The following is a 20,068-nucleotide window of genomic DNA, read 5'->3' on the forward strand; positions in this document are numbered from 1 at the left end:
TTCAGGCATCCACAGGGGCTCCTGGAGCGTGTCCCCCTTGGATGGGGAGACACATATATTAGAAAAACTGCAGTGCAAGGGACAACCTCAGAGAGTTAAGACGTCGGTTCCCTCCAGTGGGCCCCTGCTATAACCCCCCATCAAGCGCTGGCTACCAGCAGTCACACTTCTAGCAGCATATGCTGCCTTCCTGCCATGGGACCTGTCTCTATACCCACTCAATTACAGAGGGAAAGGAAGAGAAGAGAGAAGGAAAATAAAGCGTTGCCTTTCATTTTCTCAGGGACACCAGCGATCTGGAACACCAACTAGCCAGAGGCTGCTGCTTCTCCTTTAGAATTACCCATTTTAAATCTTCAGCCACCTTAGAAAGTCGTTTGCAGCAATCACTTTGCAATTCAGAAGTACCAGGTATTATGTGGATGTGGGGCGAGTTAACAGTCCATGTTCGGTATGGGGAGCTCTTGGGACTCCCGATGACAAGTCCTGTGGAGCCGATGGTTCCTCCAGGCACCTCGGCAATGACCTTTAAAGTGTCTAGAACCACAGAAACCAGCAGTGGCCAGTGGAAGCACCAGATGATGTTGTGTGACCATCACTTGAGTGGCCTCTGTCTGACAGACTTCCATCGCCGTGGTCACCGCCCAGGGCAGCATCGCTCCTGGGGCCCTCGTGAGCCTCTGCTTTTCTCTGCAAACACTGCTGGCTTGTGAACGGCATGGATGTCCCCACATCAGCCTGGCACATACCCACTGGCATTCTCAGGCGTTCTGCAGGAGGCCCCACAGCTCACAAACGGTGACGTACATGAGTGAGCCCAGCACCTGTTCCAGAACCGTTCCAACCGGCCCTGCCGGTAACGGGCAGAAATGCTGGGCGTGCTTGTGGCCACAGACGTAGCTCGGTCATAGTGAGGCTGAATCAGGAGCTTCTCAAGGAGGGAAATGTCGTATAGTCACACGCCGGATCCGACCATGGAAGTATCTTCTTAGAAAGGTTTGCAGTGGGTTACAGAGTACATACAACGAGAATGTGGCTGGCTCTGAGCACGCCCAGTCACCACTGAGCAGGAACTCAAAGTATACATTCTAATGACAGGCTCTATTATTTTCATAAATCAAAAAGTACAGATTTCAAGTTATTTCACAAATCACGTGATAAAATGAAAATGGAAATGAAAGCACTTAGTAAAGTATCATATACATGTTTTTAAAAAGAAGTGCTATTTAAAAATAATTTACATGACACAACTTAGCAAAGAGTAAACGAAATCAGTACTAATAAACCAGAAAATGTGGAAAACTCATGAAAAGGCCAAGAGAAGTAAAAATAGAACATACTTTTCATCAGATTTAGAATTCGGTATATTGATGCTTCTCAAAGTGTACATAAAGTAACTTTATACTGCATTTAAGCAGTTTGAGAAATCCAAAACATTTTGTTTTATAAATAAATATACACTCTATGCCCAGAGGCAATATTTGGGCAACACAGAAAAACCCTGTAGGAATGTGCTGCTGCCATCAGTCTGGGATGCAGCGTTCCAGACGGACTGAACAAGGCGGGCAGTGCTTTGTACTGTTGGCAGAGAACACATCTGAACACCACTAACAAACTCAGTGCGCAGAGAGCATGGCTGTAGTGGACTGTCGTTTACTCAGAGGCTGGAAGTGATGGAGAGAGAAGTGCGTGCAGCTTTAGATTCGTCTTTGAGAAATAGTAAAGCCATACTATTTTTAGTAAAAACGGATGATTTTATTATATAAAATGATGGTTGGCAGAATACAGGAAAATTACTTCTCTTATCTTTACATATTTAATTTAAGTACCAAGCAAAATACAACAATTGGCAGAACTCATTACAAACTACCAAAAGGTATTCATTTGGTGAAATTACTCAAGTTACAAAATGTTAAGTAAATAAATGCACTTCAAAATATATGAAGTGTAACCCAAGTATGAAAGTAGTGATCTTAAATTAATGATTGCTTTAACAAAAACTAACCAACAAACAAGGAACACAGGAAAAGTTTGTCCAGTTAGAAAAGAATAAATCAAATGTATTGTTCATTGGATTATTACAGTAAAATCATTTAAAAAACCCAAAAGAACTAAACAAGTAATTAGGGTTCAAAAAAGAATAAGAATATTCCAAGAGCATACTTTTTTTTTTCCTACCCATAACAGAAGGAAGGATTTGGAGGCCAATTACGATCTGTGGACCCAGGTGCCTCTCAGATCGTCTGCACCGAGGTCATCTTGGTATGGACTTACAAATGAACTTCACTGTTACTCAAAGGTGAGAAAACGTATGCATTATGAAGGGAAGGAAACAATTACACCTGCAGTAGGGCAAAAAACTTATGCACTAAAATCATCAAACGCCACTCCAGCATAAGATTAGAACAACCTGCTCCCAAAGAATTATTTTGCACAGTAGTGAATCAGGGCGAAGGTTTTACCGTAAGGGAAAGGCAAATGGGCGTCTCTGATAAGGTGGAGTCTTCCAAGCCCAAAGTGAGATACCTGCCAGAAAACCTGCATTCCTATCTGTAACCTCAGTCGTAAAGAAAACACGCCATCGTTCAGTTCACAATTAAACTGTATTAAAAGTATACGGTGACAAATGAGTACATATGTCATGTGAATCATATGCCAGATTTCTGTGTGCTGCCCTCACAAGTGCTATTAATAAATACACCCGGTCCTGCTACACAGGAAGAACTGAGAGGCCTAATTTCACATTTCAGAATTCCTGAGTCTTATCAGAGAAAAACAAGTACTGAAGACAAACCTACTGCATAATAGGGCACGTAACACACAGCTGGGCATTACGTTAACATCACATTTACAGTTTTAAAGCTGATGACTATGGGGACAAATATGTATGTACGTCAGTGGAATTATAAACATGATTTTAAAGCTTGTTTTTTAAAAAGGCGTTTTGATCAGATAAGGCCACCTGAGTGACAATTTCAATGATGGTAAGCCCACCATTTTAAAGGAATAACATATTTATGTCAAAGCCTAATGAATATAAAAAGAAAAAGAGGTTTATTTTAAGAAAATGCTTCAGTAAGTCTGCAGTGGGCAGCCCTTCGATGAAAGGTCTAAGGAGAGGAAAGCCACGTGACGGGACAAGGACAGCCGCCACCCACCACATGCCTTCCCTTCTGCGCGCGTGACACAGAGGAAATGAAAGGTATCGTAAGAGCACTTGAGTCCCACCAGGTAGGATTGAAGCATGTGGACAGGTGTGAATAGCCCTGCGACAATTATATTCAACAGAAGTGAATGTCTGTTTCCTAACAAGTAAGGAAAGGGAAGCAGAGTGGTCCCACTTAGAACAATAAAACCAAACCAAAGCACTGTTGAGCCTTTCTGGAAAGTCGAGGAAAGTAAACGACACCCTTGTTACACATTTAAAACTGCATACTTTTCCCCACCTTTGTAGTAGGAAAGATGCACACAACGATTCATGGACTTCATAAAGCACTAAGAAAAATATTTGGGCTGTTCCTCTGTTGAGAAGTACCCACAAAGGAAATGACGAGGAAATGCTAAAGTGCAGACCTACAGACCGTGACGGGTGTGGTGAGTGACGAAGGGGTGCCCCAAACTGCGTCCACATTTGCACTCACATGTCCAGAAAATGATGCTTTAAAAACTGTGCAATTTAAAACTAGTCAGTTGTTTGTGCCGTCAGACAAGCAGGACGTGCCTCTGCCCATGAGGGAGGGGGCGCACGCGAGCTCGCGACACTCACACGATGTTGATCCCTCCTGTAGACAGCGTCAGGGGCCGCTTGCTGTGGAGCAAGGTGCTGCTTGTGTCGGCCTGGCTGCCCATGGCCAGCGAGGTTTTCAGTTCCGTTTCACAGGCGGCGATGGCTGCGTTCAGCTCCACCTGAGCTCGGTGAACCACATAGAACATGAGGCCTATGCTGATGATGACCTGTGAGGGACATGAATGCCACGTTACTGCTGACACGGAACGAGGAGAGAGACCGTGAGACGTGTGGCTTGGCAGTGTTTTCAGCAGGATGCGTTGCAATATGCTCAGGTAAGGTTTCTAAATGGTGTACACAGTTGTCATTGATTCTTTCCTCGGCTGCTCCTGCCGGCAGTGTGGGGCCAGAACGTACAGGTAACTAGTGCATGGTGTAGGCATACCTCCTGTCATCCACATAAGGGACATGTGCGTGACAAAAGTCAGACTCGGCTCTGGGTACTAAAAAGCTTCCTTCAAGGACTAAACGGGGTGTACAGTAGAGGGAATGCCACTCAAAGGGACACCAAGGGAAGCACCAGAGCAAAGCCGGCCAGGCCGGGTGCAGCCACTCCACAGAAATGGCCCGGTGAGGTCCCGGGAGCCCCATGGGCCTGGCTCCCATCCTGCAGCGGGAGCTCTGGTCACTCTGTGCTCTGCCAGCCTGCACAGTTCATCAGACGGCCTCAGGACTCCCACCCAGTAAGTGGAGCTTATTCCAAGGGCCATGTGGAAATCACCTCTCTACAGTCTAGAGCAAATACTGTCAGTGAAACAGGGCAGCACGGGTGATGTGTGATGTCCCAGCAGGTTTCCAAGGCTGCTGGGACCATAAGTGACCCTAAAATAGGACTTCTATTAAGCCTACCTGTAACTTTAAGTTTTTTTGGGGTAGTACCCTAAATCCAGGTGTTGAGGGTAGTGGAGGAAGGGGTCAGGCCGAGCTTCCTGCGGGTGAGGTAGGTATGGTTGGGGAGAGGGGGGGCACTTGGAATTTGGTCAAGTGGCACCTTTAAGTAATACAATTCTAAGCAAATTAGGTATTTGAAAGGTGGGCCTCTGAATCTTGTGTTTGTTCTCTAACATTCTGGCTCTCTTAGAAAAACACGATATACTTGGTTTTCACCCTAAGTTTAATGCTGATCAGGGCACAGTGATACCACGCAGAGACGGGGAAAGTGTTAGCACTCATGGGAGGAGGGCGTGGGTGAGACGCTGCGTTCCTCTTCAGACGTGCTGGGTCCCAGGGGCGTGTGAGACGTGCACAGTAGTTCCAGGAGTGGGGCCGAGCTGTGGAAAGAAGGGGGTTCCGACACAAACACTGGAGAGCAGGCACCATGATGATAGATTTGCCGAGAAGGTTTCAGAGCGAGACAGGAAACTTAGGCTAGACTCTGGGGGACACTGACTGAGGGTGAGTAGAGGAATAGATTCTGGTAAATGAGCCGGGCGTGTGGGAAGGGAAATGTAGACAGTGGCACCACAGAGCTAAGGGAAGAGGCGTCTTGGTAATGAAGGCATGTCAGCAGAGTCTGTGGTGACAGCTCAGTGTGACAGCTTGAGGGGAGGATGTGGCAAGGCCTAGAGAGTAGGCTGGGACTAGTAGAAAGCCTTCTGGGCTCCCAGCCAGGGTGGGGCGGCAACGTCTACGTGGGCTTTTCCCCAGGTGTCCTTCTGGGCCGCAGGTCCTGGCACTTGGTTCTTGCTCTCCTCAACACGCCCCCTTTCAGAGCCCAGTGGTACAAAAGAGTGTTTTAAGTTTCCCTAAAAACAAAAGAACCAAATACAGTGGAAGGACAGCCTTACACAGAAAGACAGGCACCTCTACAGTGTGACCTGGAAAGCTGAGCAAGTCACGGGAGGGTTGGGGGGGGGTCTTTGATGGAAATCGAGGGGTTTCCCATGGAAGACTTCTGATGGTTCTGTTAACAAAGAAGAGAGTCTGCGGAGAGCAGAGAGGGAGGTAGAGGAAGGAGCCAGGATTGTGAGGAGCGTGAAGGTGAGTTTGCAGAAGTCATGAGGAAGATGGGGAGTCAGAGGAAGGACAAAGGACAGTGGGACGAGGGGGCTGTGTTGAGAGACCAGCTGTAGGCTGGTCTTGGATGAAATTCAGTGTCGCCAATGTGTTTGGCCATATGACTTCCCCAAAGGAGCGGGCGTGGCAGATGAAGACGTGGATAGACCCAGGACTGGGGCTCTGGCTGGGGGCCAGAAAGTCCAAGGCACGGAGGGTAACTGAACAGACAGCCCGGGGAGCTAAGCTGGACTCTGTACAGGTGGTGGCTGTGCCTGCTCTGAAGGCTGTGTGATGGAGTTTAATTTTACAGACCCTGATTGTCTTTAGCGGGCTGTGACACGGAGGCAAATCTGCAGCTAGTTCCCAGCCAACAGAGGAATGTCGTGAAGACCCTCACTCTGCCTCTGTAACCTAAGCTCCACCGCTGTCCTTCGCTAACCTCCCCTCTCTTCATTCCTCCCTGTCTTCTGGAAGACAAGTGAAGTCCTCCCTGAAACAAATTAAGCTATAAGTCACATCAATAGAGCAAATCAAGGCATAAATATGTCTTCACTTTTTTTTCATGGTGGTTAGGGTGGTTTTTCCTAAACGCCTGGGTGAAGAAATACTTGCCTTTTCTCCTGTTTTGTGTCCTGAGATTAAATCTGCCAGCTCAGGCAAAGAGGTAAGAACTCGGCGGGAAGAGAAGACAAATGTTGGAACGACTCTGTTCTGTTATAACTTCAGTGATAATAGCTGAGTAGTTCACTGAGACGCATAGAAAGTATCACAAAGGGGAAATCGTCTGAAAGCTACTAATAATCAGGAATTCTAACTACTCAAACATAAAGTAAGGGAAAAAGGGATGTTTCAAATGGAGTACTCATTTTCAGGAAACTAGAAAAACATAAAATATGCTTACATATATACTGAAAATCTGTGAATGCAGTGTATACCAGTCTTACCGAACATCTCAGGATGACTACAGACAAATTATTTCATAGATATAATGCTTAGGAAGTTTAATATGTGGTTAGCATACTACATTAATAAAACAAACCAAGTATAATTAAAAACTCTAAACCTAGATTCAGGTTACCTAAAAAACATGTTGTTCTGAAGAAAAAAAGAGTAAAGACAAAAAAACTGACTCCCCGAATTTGAAAAATCTTACACAGTTTTTCTTGATAGGCCCTTTTATTGGCAAGCTGTATTTATATTTCACTATAAAACCCTGGGGTTATTGTTGACAAAGCTTGTACTGCAGAGCCAGAGGAGATGACTCTGCTTTATCGCAGCATTTTTAGTACAATGTGATACCTCAAAAACTTGAGAATAATGCCACCCACAGAAAATCTGTAGCATGGTACCATATACTCAATAGCAGTGTAAATTAAAACTAACAAGTAAGGGCCAGTGAGTTAGGCCTGCGGTCTTGTTAGTATGTCTGCTCAGGGACTGCAGTCTTCTGCTGTGAGCGTGGTCTCTAGAGACAGCTGCCTTGGCCCCAGCTCTGCTCCCTCCGCAGCTGTGACTCCACACAGAGCTCTGTCCACAGAGTGCTGATAAAACAGCTCTGGGGATCAGAGGTGGGAATCTGGACTTGGAGCACAGGCCATTCTCCACGGTGTCAATATTTCCAACTTGATCAATTGCAAGCTACCAATGGAACGTCACTGAAGGAAGAGTTGGGAAGAGATGTCCCCAGTGGGCTTGAGATAATGAAGTACACGCCTCCTAGGGCTTTGGTGGGGATTAAATGGGCTTAAAGATACGGCACAGAAAGCACTCAGTAAAGGTCAGCTTTCATCATCATCTTACTAAACCATTAAAACTTAAGGTAAGCCTCAGGGATAAAATGTATCCCAACTAAGGAAATAAATGTTTGACTCTTCCTGTATACAATTTACAGGCACTGAATAAATCTGCCCACATAGCAGGGCTTTCCTCTTTTATCAGCCTCTTATATGGCCTTGTATGTACCCCAAGCTGTACTATGATTTGAATGGTAGTAATAATCCATTATACAAATCTGATTTAGATTCGTATTGGAATACTTTACTTTTTATAAAGCAGTACTTTCTAAAAAAAAAAAAAATTGTTCTACATCAGTACCAGAAAAAACTTTACATTGCCAATATAATATTCTAAAAACTATCAATAGAATAATTCAATAATTTGAAGATAAAATAACTAAGATAAAAACCCAACCCCACCAAATCTCACTAAAATTATGTTTAGAAACACAGTATTAAACCAATTCATATTAACTCAACATAGAGTATTTGATTCAGCGATGACTCTGAAAGTAATCACTGCAGAAAGAACCTGATTTTTGTCACTCCATGTAAGGGAATTTTCAGTGAGTGTCAATTCAGTTCTTCACTTCCATATAGCCACACAATTAAAAATGTAAATGTTGTCAAAATATGAAGTATAATTGATAGAACAAGAAAAGACATAAAAAAGGAAAATCCTCTAAAATCATTTTCAGTAAAATCTGTTAGGTTTAAATCAGCAATGTCATGTAAAAAGAAAAAAGGACAACCCTTGGCCTTAAACTCACCTGTAAACAAAAAACGAAATATCCGCTGACGCTCTGCTCTGCAATGACGTCCTCCATTGTCCGCAGGGTGGTACCCAAGTAGGAATTCAGGAGCTGGGTGGGAAGCAGCCCCACGGAAGACGCCATCAGGTAGCTGGGCAGGGAGATCTCCGTCATCTGGAAGAGCAGACAAAGGGGACGATTTGTCACCAAGGAGAATTTCAATCTCACATAAAACCGTGTGTAGTGGTTTTTCCTAGGGAGAAGAGAGAACTGAAATGCTTTACAAAGCATCTGATTTGAAGAAATGATTTTAAAGGCAGTGCATGTAGAATTCAGGTTTAGAATGAAATAAAGGTTAAAATTGTTTTGAGAATTCTGTTCTGCCATTGAAAATTAATATTTGTGACTAAGTCCTCATGCCATTAAATATTCTTCATGAGCAGACAGCTGGCACTGTGGTCGCTGGGCCTTGTAATCCTGGAACATTCTGGCTGAGAACCCAATCAGTTCCTTTTTCTCTGAGGATCAGGTTTTCCTCTGTAAAATGAGGATGATAACCGCCACCTCACGTGGTTGTTGTTAGGATCACAAACATTTGTACATCATCTAGTAGATGCCTAGCACGTGACCCAACACTCAAAAAAGGTAGAAATGCTTCTTATTTTGTAGTTACCCTTCCACTGTGTGGGTGAACCTTCTGCAGTGGAACATTTCAATTGCTTCCTTATGTGTTGGTGTGTATGTGATTACATGTTTCTTTTTCTGCCATTCTAAACAAAAACCTGTGACGAAAGCCTGTGTGTACCAGCCTGCACAGGAGGCAGTACCTACAGTCTCTCACAGCCCGTGCCCGGTGGCATGCCCATGCCCGGTGGCATGCCCGCGCATGGCCATCCCCGAGCACGTGGACTGCACTTAGCGCTCACTTCTAGCGAACAGACTTCAGCAGTAATGAGGTGTTCCTTTCAGGACTAGGTCACAAAAACCAAGACGGCGTCTGTCCCTCGAGCATGCTGGTGGTAGCCCTGTGCAGAGGCCCATGTGGCAGGAGCCGGTGTCCTCAGCCGGCAGCCACCAAGGACCAGAGGCCTACAGGAAGTGACCGTCTCCAGCCACCGCCCAGGCCCCCAGCTATGCCGCTGGGAGGAGGTAGAGATCAGTGCTTCAGCTACTGGCTTTAGAGCCATGTTACACTGCAAAGAGTGACTAATAAGTATGTGTGTCCACTGCTTTAGGATAAACCACTGGGGAGTGAAATTATTGGGCCAAACACTGAAACTTCCCAAAAAGTCCACAGCTATTTTCCACACCTCTCAGTAAGTCATGCGTACGTGTCCATTTCATCAGACGCTTGTCAACTTTTAAGTATGAAATTCCAAGCTCTCTTAGTTTGTTAGGGGTAAAACTGGTATTTCATCATTGTTTAATTTGTACTGTTTTGTTTTTGTTTTTTTGGGGTTTTTTTAAAGATTTTTATTGGGGAGTTGGGGGGATGGGAACAGTGCTGGGGAATTGGGGGAAGGGGAACAGACAAGTTGCTGTCGTTTTGTTCTTCAATCTAGCTGTGGAGGACGTTGCTTCACTGGCCCAAGTTGGCACCAACATTGCGCTCTTCCCGGGCGAGGCAGATCAGTCACCGGCTTCTGGACGCCACTCATGCTGGCTGCTGGCTACACATGGTAGCCCATGGCAACCCACTGCAACAGGGGCTGCAGCCTACGCCATTGCCGGCGACTCATGGCAGCCCAGCTCCAGGTTGAGCTGTTGTTCAGCATCTTAGCTGTGGAGGGCAGTGTAATTGGCCCTCATATATGGGATCTGAACTGGGGCCCATGTGGGATCTGAACCGGGGCCCTCTGGCATCCCAAGCCAGTTCTTAACCATCGTGCCACTCGGCCGGCCCTAATCTGTACTGTTTTAACTTATGTTGATACTAGTTTTAAATACACATTTTTCTATTTGTATTTCTTTATGGCTTTGTTCACATTTGCCCATTTTATTGGAATGTTAAGTGCTTTTCTTATTTATTCATAAGAGCTCTTTATATATTAAGGGCAACCTTTTGTCTATTATATGTGGCAAATATTTTCCTCTATAATGTTCCTTATCTTTTGTTTGAAATATTATCAATCTTTCCCTCTGATTTTTCCATTGCTTTTACTTTAGAAAGTCTTTTTAGATCCCATTGTTGTTACCTGTATTTCTTTTCTGATTGCATTTTCCTTTTTAACATTTAGCACTTAAGTCCTTCTAGAATTTATTCAGATTAAAGATGAGGATATAGCCTTATTCATCCCCTTCCCCAATAGCCTGTTTTCTTAGATTACTTATGGAATAATTAATAACTTCTTTAGTGACTTGTTCTAAAGAAGTAACTGTATATAAAAGGATCTATTTGGGGCTCTAATATTGTCCATTAATATCTTAAATCTTATATTGAAACCAAATTATCAGTAAATATTTGATAAGGAATTTCCCATCCTTCAAACCCCTTCATTACTCCTCTTTTTAAATATGCCACAACTATTCTTACCTATGTATTCTTACAGATAAATTTTAGGATCACTTTGTCATTCAAAAAGAAAAAAATAGTCAATTTTCTATTGGGGTTAAGGCAGATTTATGAATTAATCTGGATAGAACTGAAATCTCCAGAATATTCAGTATTCTTATCCAAAAATGTTTCTGTAATTTCTCAGAATCTTCTACACCTCTTACTCAAGTTTGGTGGTTTTATTCTTATATATCATGCATTTCTTACTCGTTTACTTCTAAACTTTTATATTGTGGTTGTTGCTACTGCTGTTAATTTTGAGAATAACTTTTCCAAGTCCCCATCTAGTTATCACTAGTATGTAAGAAAGCTGCTGGCCACTGTACTAACCTTTTCTTTCTGTTTTGCATTAAAGAGTAAACAGGGATTAAAATTAGCTTTAGGAATAGGGGCCAAAGGTGATCTTGTGGAAGAACAGGCATTTGAAGTGGACTCGGGAAGCTAAATCTGGGTTTGGCAGGCACAGACAGTGCTGAGGAAGGGAAGGCGTTCCAGGAAGAGACTGGAGGAGGACAGTGGGCGAGGGCAGTGCAGGCTGTGCTGGCGAAGCTGCAAAGTCCAGATGGATGAGTCCTCGGGCCTCTGCTGTCTACACTCAGCAGAGGAGCACTGGGGAGTCCAGCCAAGGTAGGGCGTGACTGGGTGAAGTTTTAGGAAGGTTCCTGTCAGTTTGGAGAACTTTCTTTAGAATAAACATGTCAAACATATAAAAACAAGTACATAAGACAAAAATGAATCTTATAAAAAGTATTATATTACAGTTAGTAATAAAGCATTATGTGTTTTGAAAGTCATCTTTAAAATAAATATCTAAGTTACAAAATGTCAGAATGCAAAGAATGAGTCCATAGTCTTTAAATGTAATGAAGTTTCTCTAAATAGTTAAAAAATACCTTCTTTATAGAGTTACGGCAAACTATAGGTTTATAATTTTTACTCATTCAACAAAACTTTATCAAATGCCTTCTATATACGTAAGGCCCAAGTCTAAGCAGAGGTAAAGATACAAAGATAGAAAACCATAGTGGCCTGCGTGGTCACTTTAAATCATTTTGTAGTATATTTACTGACTATAATGTTCATTACAATCAGTTAAAATGTCACAAAAAATCATAACAGTTGCAATGGATGTAAGAAAAGCACATGCACTGACAAATGCAAATACTAGAGAAACTAAATATGTTAGAGAAATAATCTAAAATGTTAGTGATAGTTTTCTTCTTTGTACTTGTTATACTTTGCAGCGTTTTTACAATGCTTGTTTTGTAGACAGAAAAAAGAAATAGTTAAAATAAGTTTTAGTAAGCCCTCTCTGCTTTTAAAGTTTTGTTTTGTTTTGTTTTTTTAATCTAGTTAGGGGTAAAAAGACATACTGTGTATGTTACTATGGTACAATAGGCTAGAGATACAGACTTGTGACTTGTCAGCCCGTACGTGGCACATAGAAGCCACAGAAGCTGATGAGATGAACTGATTAACTGAAGAGGCACAAAGAGAGGAAATCAGTTTCGTGGAGTAGACCAGCTGTGTTCAGTGGTCCCATGAGGTCTCAGGATGTGGGCTGAGGGGGCATCACATTCGTCAACTTGGTCATCATTTCTGACCTTTCAGTTACACCAAGCTCCTTCAAAACACAGACTGTGTCTCTATCTTTCTGTTTCTTCTGCACTGACCACTGGCTGCACATCAGTCTACTCGAATAGTAAGAAATGACCAGGAGACACCCTTGGTATAATGAGCATCACGACCCACCCTCTGTACTGGAATCTGTGGTTGGATATGTAACACAGAATAATCTCTGAAGATGAAAAAAACATTTATATAAAACATACTATTACCAAACTGTTGAAGGAAAAGGTAGCGGTGATGTTGCTGCTCAGAACATTGTCTTTCTAAAAGCACGCTGAGACCTTACCTAACCTCTCATTTTATTTTTTTATTTTTTTAATTTTTAATTTTTTTTTTTTAAGATTTTATTGGGGATCGGGGGAAGGGGAACAGACAAGATGCTGTTGTTTTGTTCTTCAGTCTAGTTATGGAGGATGTCGCTTCAGTGGCCCAAGCTGGCACCATCATTGCGCTCTTCCCGGGCGAGGCAGACCAGTCGCCGGCTTCTGGACGGCCGCTCACTGCGGCTGCTGGCCGTTCACACTGGCTGCTGGCTACATATGGTAGCCCATGGCAACCCACTGCCACAGGGGCTGCAGCCTATGCCGTCACCGGCGACTCACGGCAGCCCAGCTCCAGGTTGAGCTGTTGTTCAGCATCTTAGCTGTGGAGGGCAGTGTCACTGGCCCTCATATGTGGGATCCGAACCGGGGACCCCTGGCATCCCAAGCCAGTTCTTAACCATCGCACCACTCGGCCGGCCCCTAACCTCTCATTTTACAAAGATTGCAAGCCGGGTCATTAGAAGGGACCAACCATGAGGCTAAGGCTTTACCATGTGTGTCTTAGTCACTAGCCAGTCAGAAACTTTTATTTAATTGTAATAATTTCAGTTTGATTATGAACTAAATTACTAAGAGTAACTTGGGCTCTTCTTGACTACTCAATACAAGCTCAATGACAATTCGTTAGGTGGTATTTGCTTCAAATCTATCTTTAATCATCCTTTGCGACCTTATGTTAGTCAGTACACTGGTATCACAGCTTCCTGCCCTCCCAAAGCAAACCAACAGAAATCTCCGTGTTGCTGCAGCAAACCTACTATGGGCTCATAAAAACAGCCGAAGTAATTAACAGTTTGGTAACAAAAGCGTCTTTAAAATGGTTCCACTGAGAAGTGAGCAGGTGATGGGGGAGGCCTTGCACTGCTAAATTTACTCATTTCTACTTTGTTTGCATTTTGCTTACAGTACCCATATATTGCTTTTGCTCTTAACAAAATAATTCTGTTAAGTAAAATGGTAAATGAGATACATGTGAGAGCTTGCAGGGCCTGTGTTTCTTCCAGTGACCACTGAAGCACCAATGCAAACTTTCTATAAAGTGCCAGGTAGGGAGCATTTCCTGCTTTACAGGCCATAGTGTCTGTCACAATGACTCAGCTCTCCCATTTCTGCTTAAAAGGAGCCACAGGCAGTACAGACATGAGTGAACACGTCTATGTTCGAATCACACTATTTACAGACGATGAAATTAGAATTTCATATAATTCTCACATGCACGATATATTATTTTGGTATTTTTTCCAATCACTGGAAGATTGGAAACGAATTTTTCATGTATGTGTTGCACAAAATCAGATGGTGGGCCTGGCCCGGGGACCATGGTTGGCCGACCCTGCTCTGCCGCCCAGGCCAATACCTCGCTTGCCTGCACCTGCGTGGAACTGCCTCCACCATGTCCAGTGCGCAGCAGGGACAGAGCCCCGAGGGACCCAGCTCCTCGCAGCCCGCAGGACCGGGTAAGTCCGCTTACTAGCCGTGTGCTCAGGGCTCGCTCCACTCTGCCTCGACTGCCTTAGCTGTTAGATGAGGATTCGGGTTGATGTGAGCCTTCGGTGAGCCACGTGTGTGTGCTGGACAGCAGGCCTGGCTCAGCGAGTACACTATCTATACTTGTTAAAGAGACTCTGGGCCCAGCCGGGTGGCTCAGTTGGTTAGAGCATGTGCTCTGAGCAACCCCGGTTCGATTCCCACGTGGGCCAGTGAACTGTGCCCAAGCTAAGCTGCCGCTGAGCTGCCAACGGGCAGCCAGATGGCTCAGCTGGTGAGAGCGCGTGCTCCTCTAACAACAAGGTTGCCGGGTCGACTCCCCCATGGGACGGTGGGTTGTGCCCCTCTGCAACTAGGACTTGGAGCTGAGCTTGCACCCTCCACAACTAGGATTGAAGGACAACTTGACTTGAAGCTTATGGGTGTTGGAAAAACACAATGTCCCCCTTTCCCAAATCCCCAACACTGTTCCCTTCCCCAATTTCCCAATAAAATCTTTAAAAAAAACCCCAGAGAATCTGAGTGTCACTGCCCTCGTTTAGGAATGCAGGGGATGGAGAGAAGGAAGAAGCAAAATGAGCACACTATATGCTTTATCAAAGCAGGTCTTAAACACATTTACAGCAGAAAGTCTGTCTCAAAAGAGGAACTATAAATAGCTCAAGCTGTCACAGCAAATGTTAGAAACAGGTGTGATTTCAAGTGTGTGTGTCTGTCCTCTCTAGAGCTCTGCTCAGTCACCGACACCGCCTTGAAGAACCGTCGTGACGATTAAGGGAATCATGTATGAAATTCTGCTCCGCAAACTGGAACATGATATATACAAGACATACAAATAAGCAGATCTTTCATACTATGGTTTATGTTTTTATTTCAAATTTATTTTAGGTTCCAAAGATTTCACAGTAATTGGAACAGAATTTCCCATGTGGATTTGTTTAAGAGATAGAACCAGAGTCTTGCCTTTTTAAATTTTTCTATAACCAAAGTGAAAAGAGAGAATGATTTTTAGGATCTCCTGTGGAAAAAGGACAACAAAATCAAACTCCTTTGGAAGGTGCAATTACCAATATGATACTGTTATTCATAACAACCAAGTATCATGTAATATTTTTGAATTAAAAGTAACATTTCACAGGAGGTAATTTTAAACTGTAGAAGTCTGGGTGTCTGCAAGGGGACACCTTAGAGGAGAACTTACAAGATGACTTTTATGCTTACTAAATACAAAATGGGATGTCATTCTTGTGAATGTTTTCAGTTTCTAACTTTACCAACAGTTTCCTTCTAGATGGCTTTAGTGTTTTAGGGTTCCGTTTCCTCCTGCTCCTGGATCAACAGTCCTTTCTTACTGAACCAGTTTCCTTTTCCAGCAATTGAGATAAAGGAAAACCTGAAGTTTTAAGGCTACAGAAAACAAGATCAGAAGTATCATGTCTACCTCTGAAAGTCTGAGGATTAAACAAGCTAATGCATCAGAGGGCACGAGGTCACCGTAGAATGGTGACAAAGGCAGCCAGGTAAGCCGTCAAGGTTTGGAATCGATCCTGAGGGGAGTGCCAAGATCGGGTCTGCATTTTAGAAAGATCTTCTGGACAGAGGAAAGATGGGAAAGCCTGGCTCAGAGGCAGGGAGACCAAGTGGGGGCTAAGATGCCTGAATCAGGGTGGTGGGAATGGCCCTAACTGAAACCTTCAGGATCGAGCCAAAGAGGAGATGTGGGGACGAGAGAGAGGTAGTCAAGTGCCAGCGTCATGAAGACTGCTGCCAAACGCTCTCCTCCCCTTCCTGGCACATGCATCACCCCTTGGAACTTAGCTGTGGCCATGTAACTTGTCCAGGAGGTAAAAGTGGAAGCTTATTCACATGTCACAGTAACCAAGTGAAAGACGGGGGCTCTGTCAACCTGGATCCTCAGAGACTCCTCACCCCGTCCCAAAACCAAGTTGAATGTGAACCTGTATCAGGCAGGAAAACAAACCTTTGCTTTTTAACCCTAAGATTTGGGAGTTGTTACTGTAGTGTGATTTGGCTTATCCTGACTGACACACTAGAAATGGTGATCTTAGATATGGGTCCAGAGAAGAACAGGCTTTGGAAACACATGCAAATTACAAATCTAGAAATCTATCTGAACAGGCATTTAACAGATACTATCTTAACAGATACAAGATGACATCAGAAGCTTGGGGGGTGGCGAAGCTTTAACTACTTCCCAGCAGAAACAATGGGTGCATTTTCAAAAGAGGAAAGAAAGTAATGTACTTGGGAAATTAATATTTCTATGGTGTAAGAACTGCTACTATAAAGGTTATGTATTTATTTTCTATTTAAAGAGTTTCAAAAGTGGACTCCTTTGGGATAGCTTGCTTAACCCTTTCTAGATCACATGGGGCAAGGACATTATGGTTAAGAACCAACAAGAAGCCCGGGACCCCCTTTCCTTCTTCCATATATTCACCTTTGAACGCCACTACCTCCACCAATAAAAACCATTGCTAATAATTACTGAGTGTTGGCTGTGTGCCTGGCGAAATACTAATGCCATCACTGCAGTCGCTTATTTAACCCTCATAACTCATGATGGACTACGCGAAGGCTGTCTCTTTCCAAAGCCTCTGCCTCTCATGACCACTATACTCCACTTCCTCTTTCAGGTAAGCCCAGATAAATTTCTTTAATGATGGGCATTGAGGAAATGAGTTTTAACTGAAATAAGGGGGGGGGATAATTTAAAATATAGGGAGGGAAGAAGAGAACAAGAGAAACATGCTTAGAAAAAGGGCAGCTGGGGGCACCCAGATGAGTATGGGAGCAGAGTCCCGGGGAGGTGGAATGAAGGTATGGACAAGCAGAAGGGAAAGTTCACCCTGAAACAAACATCAGCCTAAACTAAGCTTGCTTTCCACTCACATACCTTGGATGGATTCAGTAAAAAGTTTGGCTTGAAAGAGCTACTAAGCAGATAGCTCAGAACACTAGAAATGCACAAGATGTAACAGACTATGTCCAACGGCTTCGCAGCCCACCCTGCATACGGCTGAGTAAGAATTTTACACAACGATGCACCACATCAGCCCACCCTGGGTTTCAGACCTCAGCTCTGCCACTTGGACAACTGAGCCTCCATTTCTTCCTCAGTAAAATTGTGCCAGCAATACCTATTTCAAGAGACCATTTTTCCTTCATTCTTTTTTCTTGACCCCCCCAGTGCCAAATTGAGAGTTGTCCCTGGTCCAGCTCAGTTTCGACTACATAATTACCTAAATTTCCAAGTACAAAGTACAACTCCTTATTCACTTATTTAATATGTTAAAGACACATTATTTAAAAAACATACCTTATTTTTAATTAATAAACATGAGTCCTTATTCCTTATTGTATACCCTGGACTACACTAGGTAGTAAATACATAATGAAGAAATAGATCCACGGGTGAGATTCCATCATCAGACTATGGTGCGAAGTCTGACTCTGCCATGTATTTGCTGCCTAAGTGACCCTGAGTAATAGCAGCAGTATGGCGGCTAAAGCTGACATGGGAAGGTTTGTTAAGCCAGGCTCTGTTGTATGTATTTATCTGAGTCATCTTCTCAATAATCCTATGAAATAGGTACCACTTCTTTCCCCGTTTTACAAATAAGAAACTGAAGCACAGAAAGCGTAAGCAACTTGACCAAGGTCAGCAGTCTAAGCAGATGGGACTCTACTGCTCCAGCCTGTGCAACTCACTGTTAGACGGTATTCTACCGTAAATGCAGAACCACCTTCCGCAGGGCTGCTGTCGAGGTTAGAAATAGTCTGGAAAGAACCTAGAATAGTAGGCACACAGTAGGTGGACAAGAAAATGTACAAGGATACAAGCTATATTGAAGAACAAAGCAAACTAAAGGAATGAACTATTCAGGTCTTTATTCTCAACCCTCTTTCAAAGTCGAAAGACACTTGATTACTACCCAAGCTTGGGTCAAAGTTTATGTTTATACTTCATACCACAGGAGGTTGTGAAAAGGGAAAATTTTAAGGCTAAGATCATAACACTAAACACTAAACTTTGTCTCTACTGATAACCCCTTACCTAGTTCCATGCCTCCACCAAACCTCGCTCTACAGTCATTGAAGCTGGTTAGAATCAACATGCGATTTGCCAAAGGTATTTCAAAAGAAAAGAAGAAAAAAATCTTAATTTCATCACAAAGAGGTACGCTGTTTAGAATTATTCTTAATAAAAAACAAAGAAGTTTCTTGTTGAGACTAAAAATGATTTACTTTTAAAACAAAACAATGTGTCAGAACCACTAACATAATATAAAATGCAAGCAGTCCTACGGTTTTGAATGCTGTGTCTTCCAAAACTACCAAACAGTTTTCTTTAAGTCTAGCTGAAGGGTTTGAGGGGTTGAGTTCCTGAATCTCTACCTGGACTCTGTAAAATCATTTCATTTGGGGAACTCAGTAATCTAGTTCAACCCCTTCACCCTGGAAAAGAGGAAGGCAAGGGCAGGAAGGGTTAGCAATTTGTTCCAAAGTCACCAGTTTGTAAAGACAGATTCCTTTCTTCCGATGGGATGGTCTCACTTGCAGTGTTTTTCTCCCTCCAGCTACATGAAGATACAGACAAGCTGTGTTAAGTGCAACAAACAACATAAGAAGACAGGAGCAGGAGCGCCTAGAAGAAAAAGATATGCTCACCGGGCACAACGTTACTTGTTCTCTTTTGTGTTATTCACTAGCTGGTTATTTCAGAATGAAGTTCCTTCAAAGAAAGATAAACAGGGGGATTCTATCCGCTTTACACTCTATTAAAGCAAATTACTTGAGAAGAAAAGGCCTACTACAATTAGGAAACTCCAAAATATGGAGTCTACAGCCACTAGCTCCACTGTTTACACAAACATTCCCTTCAGCCCCATGTCATTAAAAACGAGCCAAAACCCTGGCAGAGAAAGCCAGGAATGGGAAGCCCTTCCTCCCGGACTGTCGCCAACGCTACTGGAGAAATAAGATGACAGATGGACAGTCTCCACACTTCTCGGCCCCCAGTGAAAAGGGCTGCTGTTCGTTTTCAATCAAACTCATGCCACCAAGGGTCACCCGTTGAGGGCCCCACTTAAATCGGCTTTATCGGCAAGATTTCCAGGGTGCGACGGAGAGGAACTGCCACTCCCGCCGCCTTGTCGCTTCTCTGCGGGACCGACCGCGCGGAGCGCCCTCCCGGGGCCGTCCAGAGACCGCTCGGAAACGGGCCCGGGGACGGAGGGCCGGCGGGGCGCCACTCACCGAGAACACGGCGTTCTGCAGCCCGAAAGGAATGGGGGTCAGCCTGGCCAGCGCCACCACTTTGAGGCCGCCGGCTCCCTCCACGACGCGGATGACGGCGCTCAGCCTCTCGCTGCCCTGGATCCGGGCGGCCACCCGAGCGGCCAGCAGCCGCCTGCAGACCACGTGGGCGACGCCGGTGCCGAGTAGGACGCCCGCCACCATCAGCCCCATGCCCAGCACGAAGCCGTACAGGTAGCCGGCGGCCACGTTGAGCACGATGTAGCCCCAGCCGCAGGGGAACGAGACCGCGACGAAGCCCGCGACGAAGAGCAGGACGCCGAGCGGCGGGTCCAGGCCCTCGGCCCAGAGCAGCAGGTGCTGCAGGGAGCGGCGGGCCAGCGCCAGCGAGGCCAGGCACAGCGCGGCCAGCACGCACACCAGCGCCAGGCTCCGGCACCAGCAGGCGCCGCCGAGGCAGCCGCAGCGCCCGCGCCTCACCT

The 20,068-nt window shown here is 44.4% G+C and overlaps 1 protein-coding gene across 1 annotated transcript in view; it reads right to left on the bottom strand.

The window, feature by feature from the left end:
- Nucleotides 1–1,733: 1,733 nt before the first annotated feature.
- TMEM64 (transmembrane protein 64) overlaps nt 1,734–20,068 on the bottom strand; it is a 20,215-nt gene continuing 1,880 nt past the window's right edge. Inside the window, exons 3-5 of the mRNA XM_019651629.1 lie at nt 19,587–20,066; nt 8,331–8,486; nt 1,734–3,954 (exon numbers count right to left, since the gene is read on the bottom strand). Coding sequence (XP_019507174.1) covers nt 3,763–3,954; nt 8,331–8,486; nt 19,587–20,066 — 828 coding nt within the window. The 3' untranslated portion in view covers nt 1,734–3,762. The remainder of the gene's footprint in view (nt 3,955–8,330; nt 8,487–19,586; nt 20,067–20,068) is intronic.

The sequence above is a fragment of the Hipposideros armiger genome, unplaced genomic scaffold (assembly GCF_001890085.2).
Source record: "Hipposideros armiger isolate ML-2016 unplaced genomic scaffold, ASM189008v1 scaffold_163, whole genome shotgun sequence".
NCBI lineage: Eukaryota > Metazoa > Chordata > Mammalia > Chiroptera > Hipposideridae > Hipposideros > Hipposideros armiger.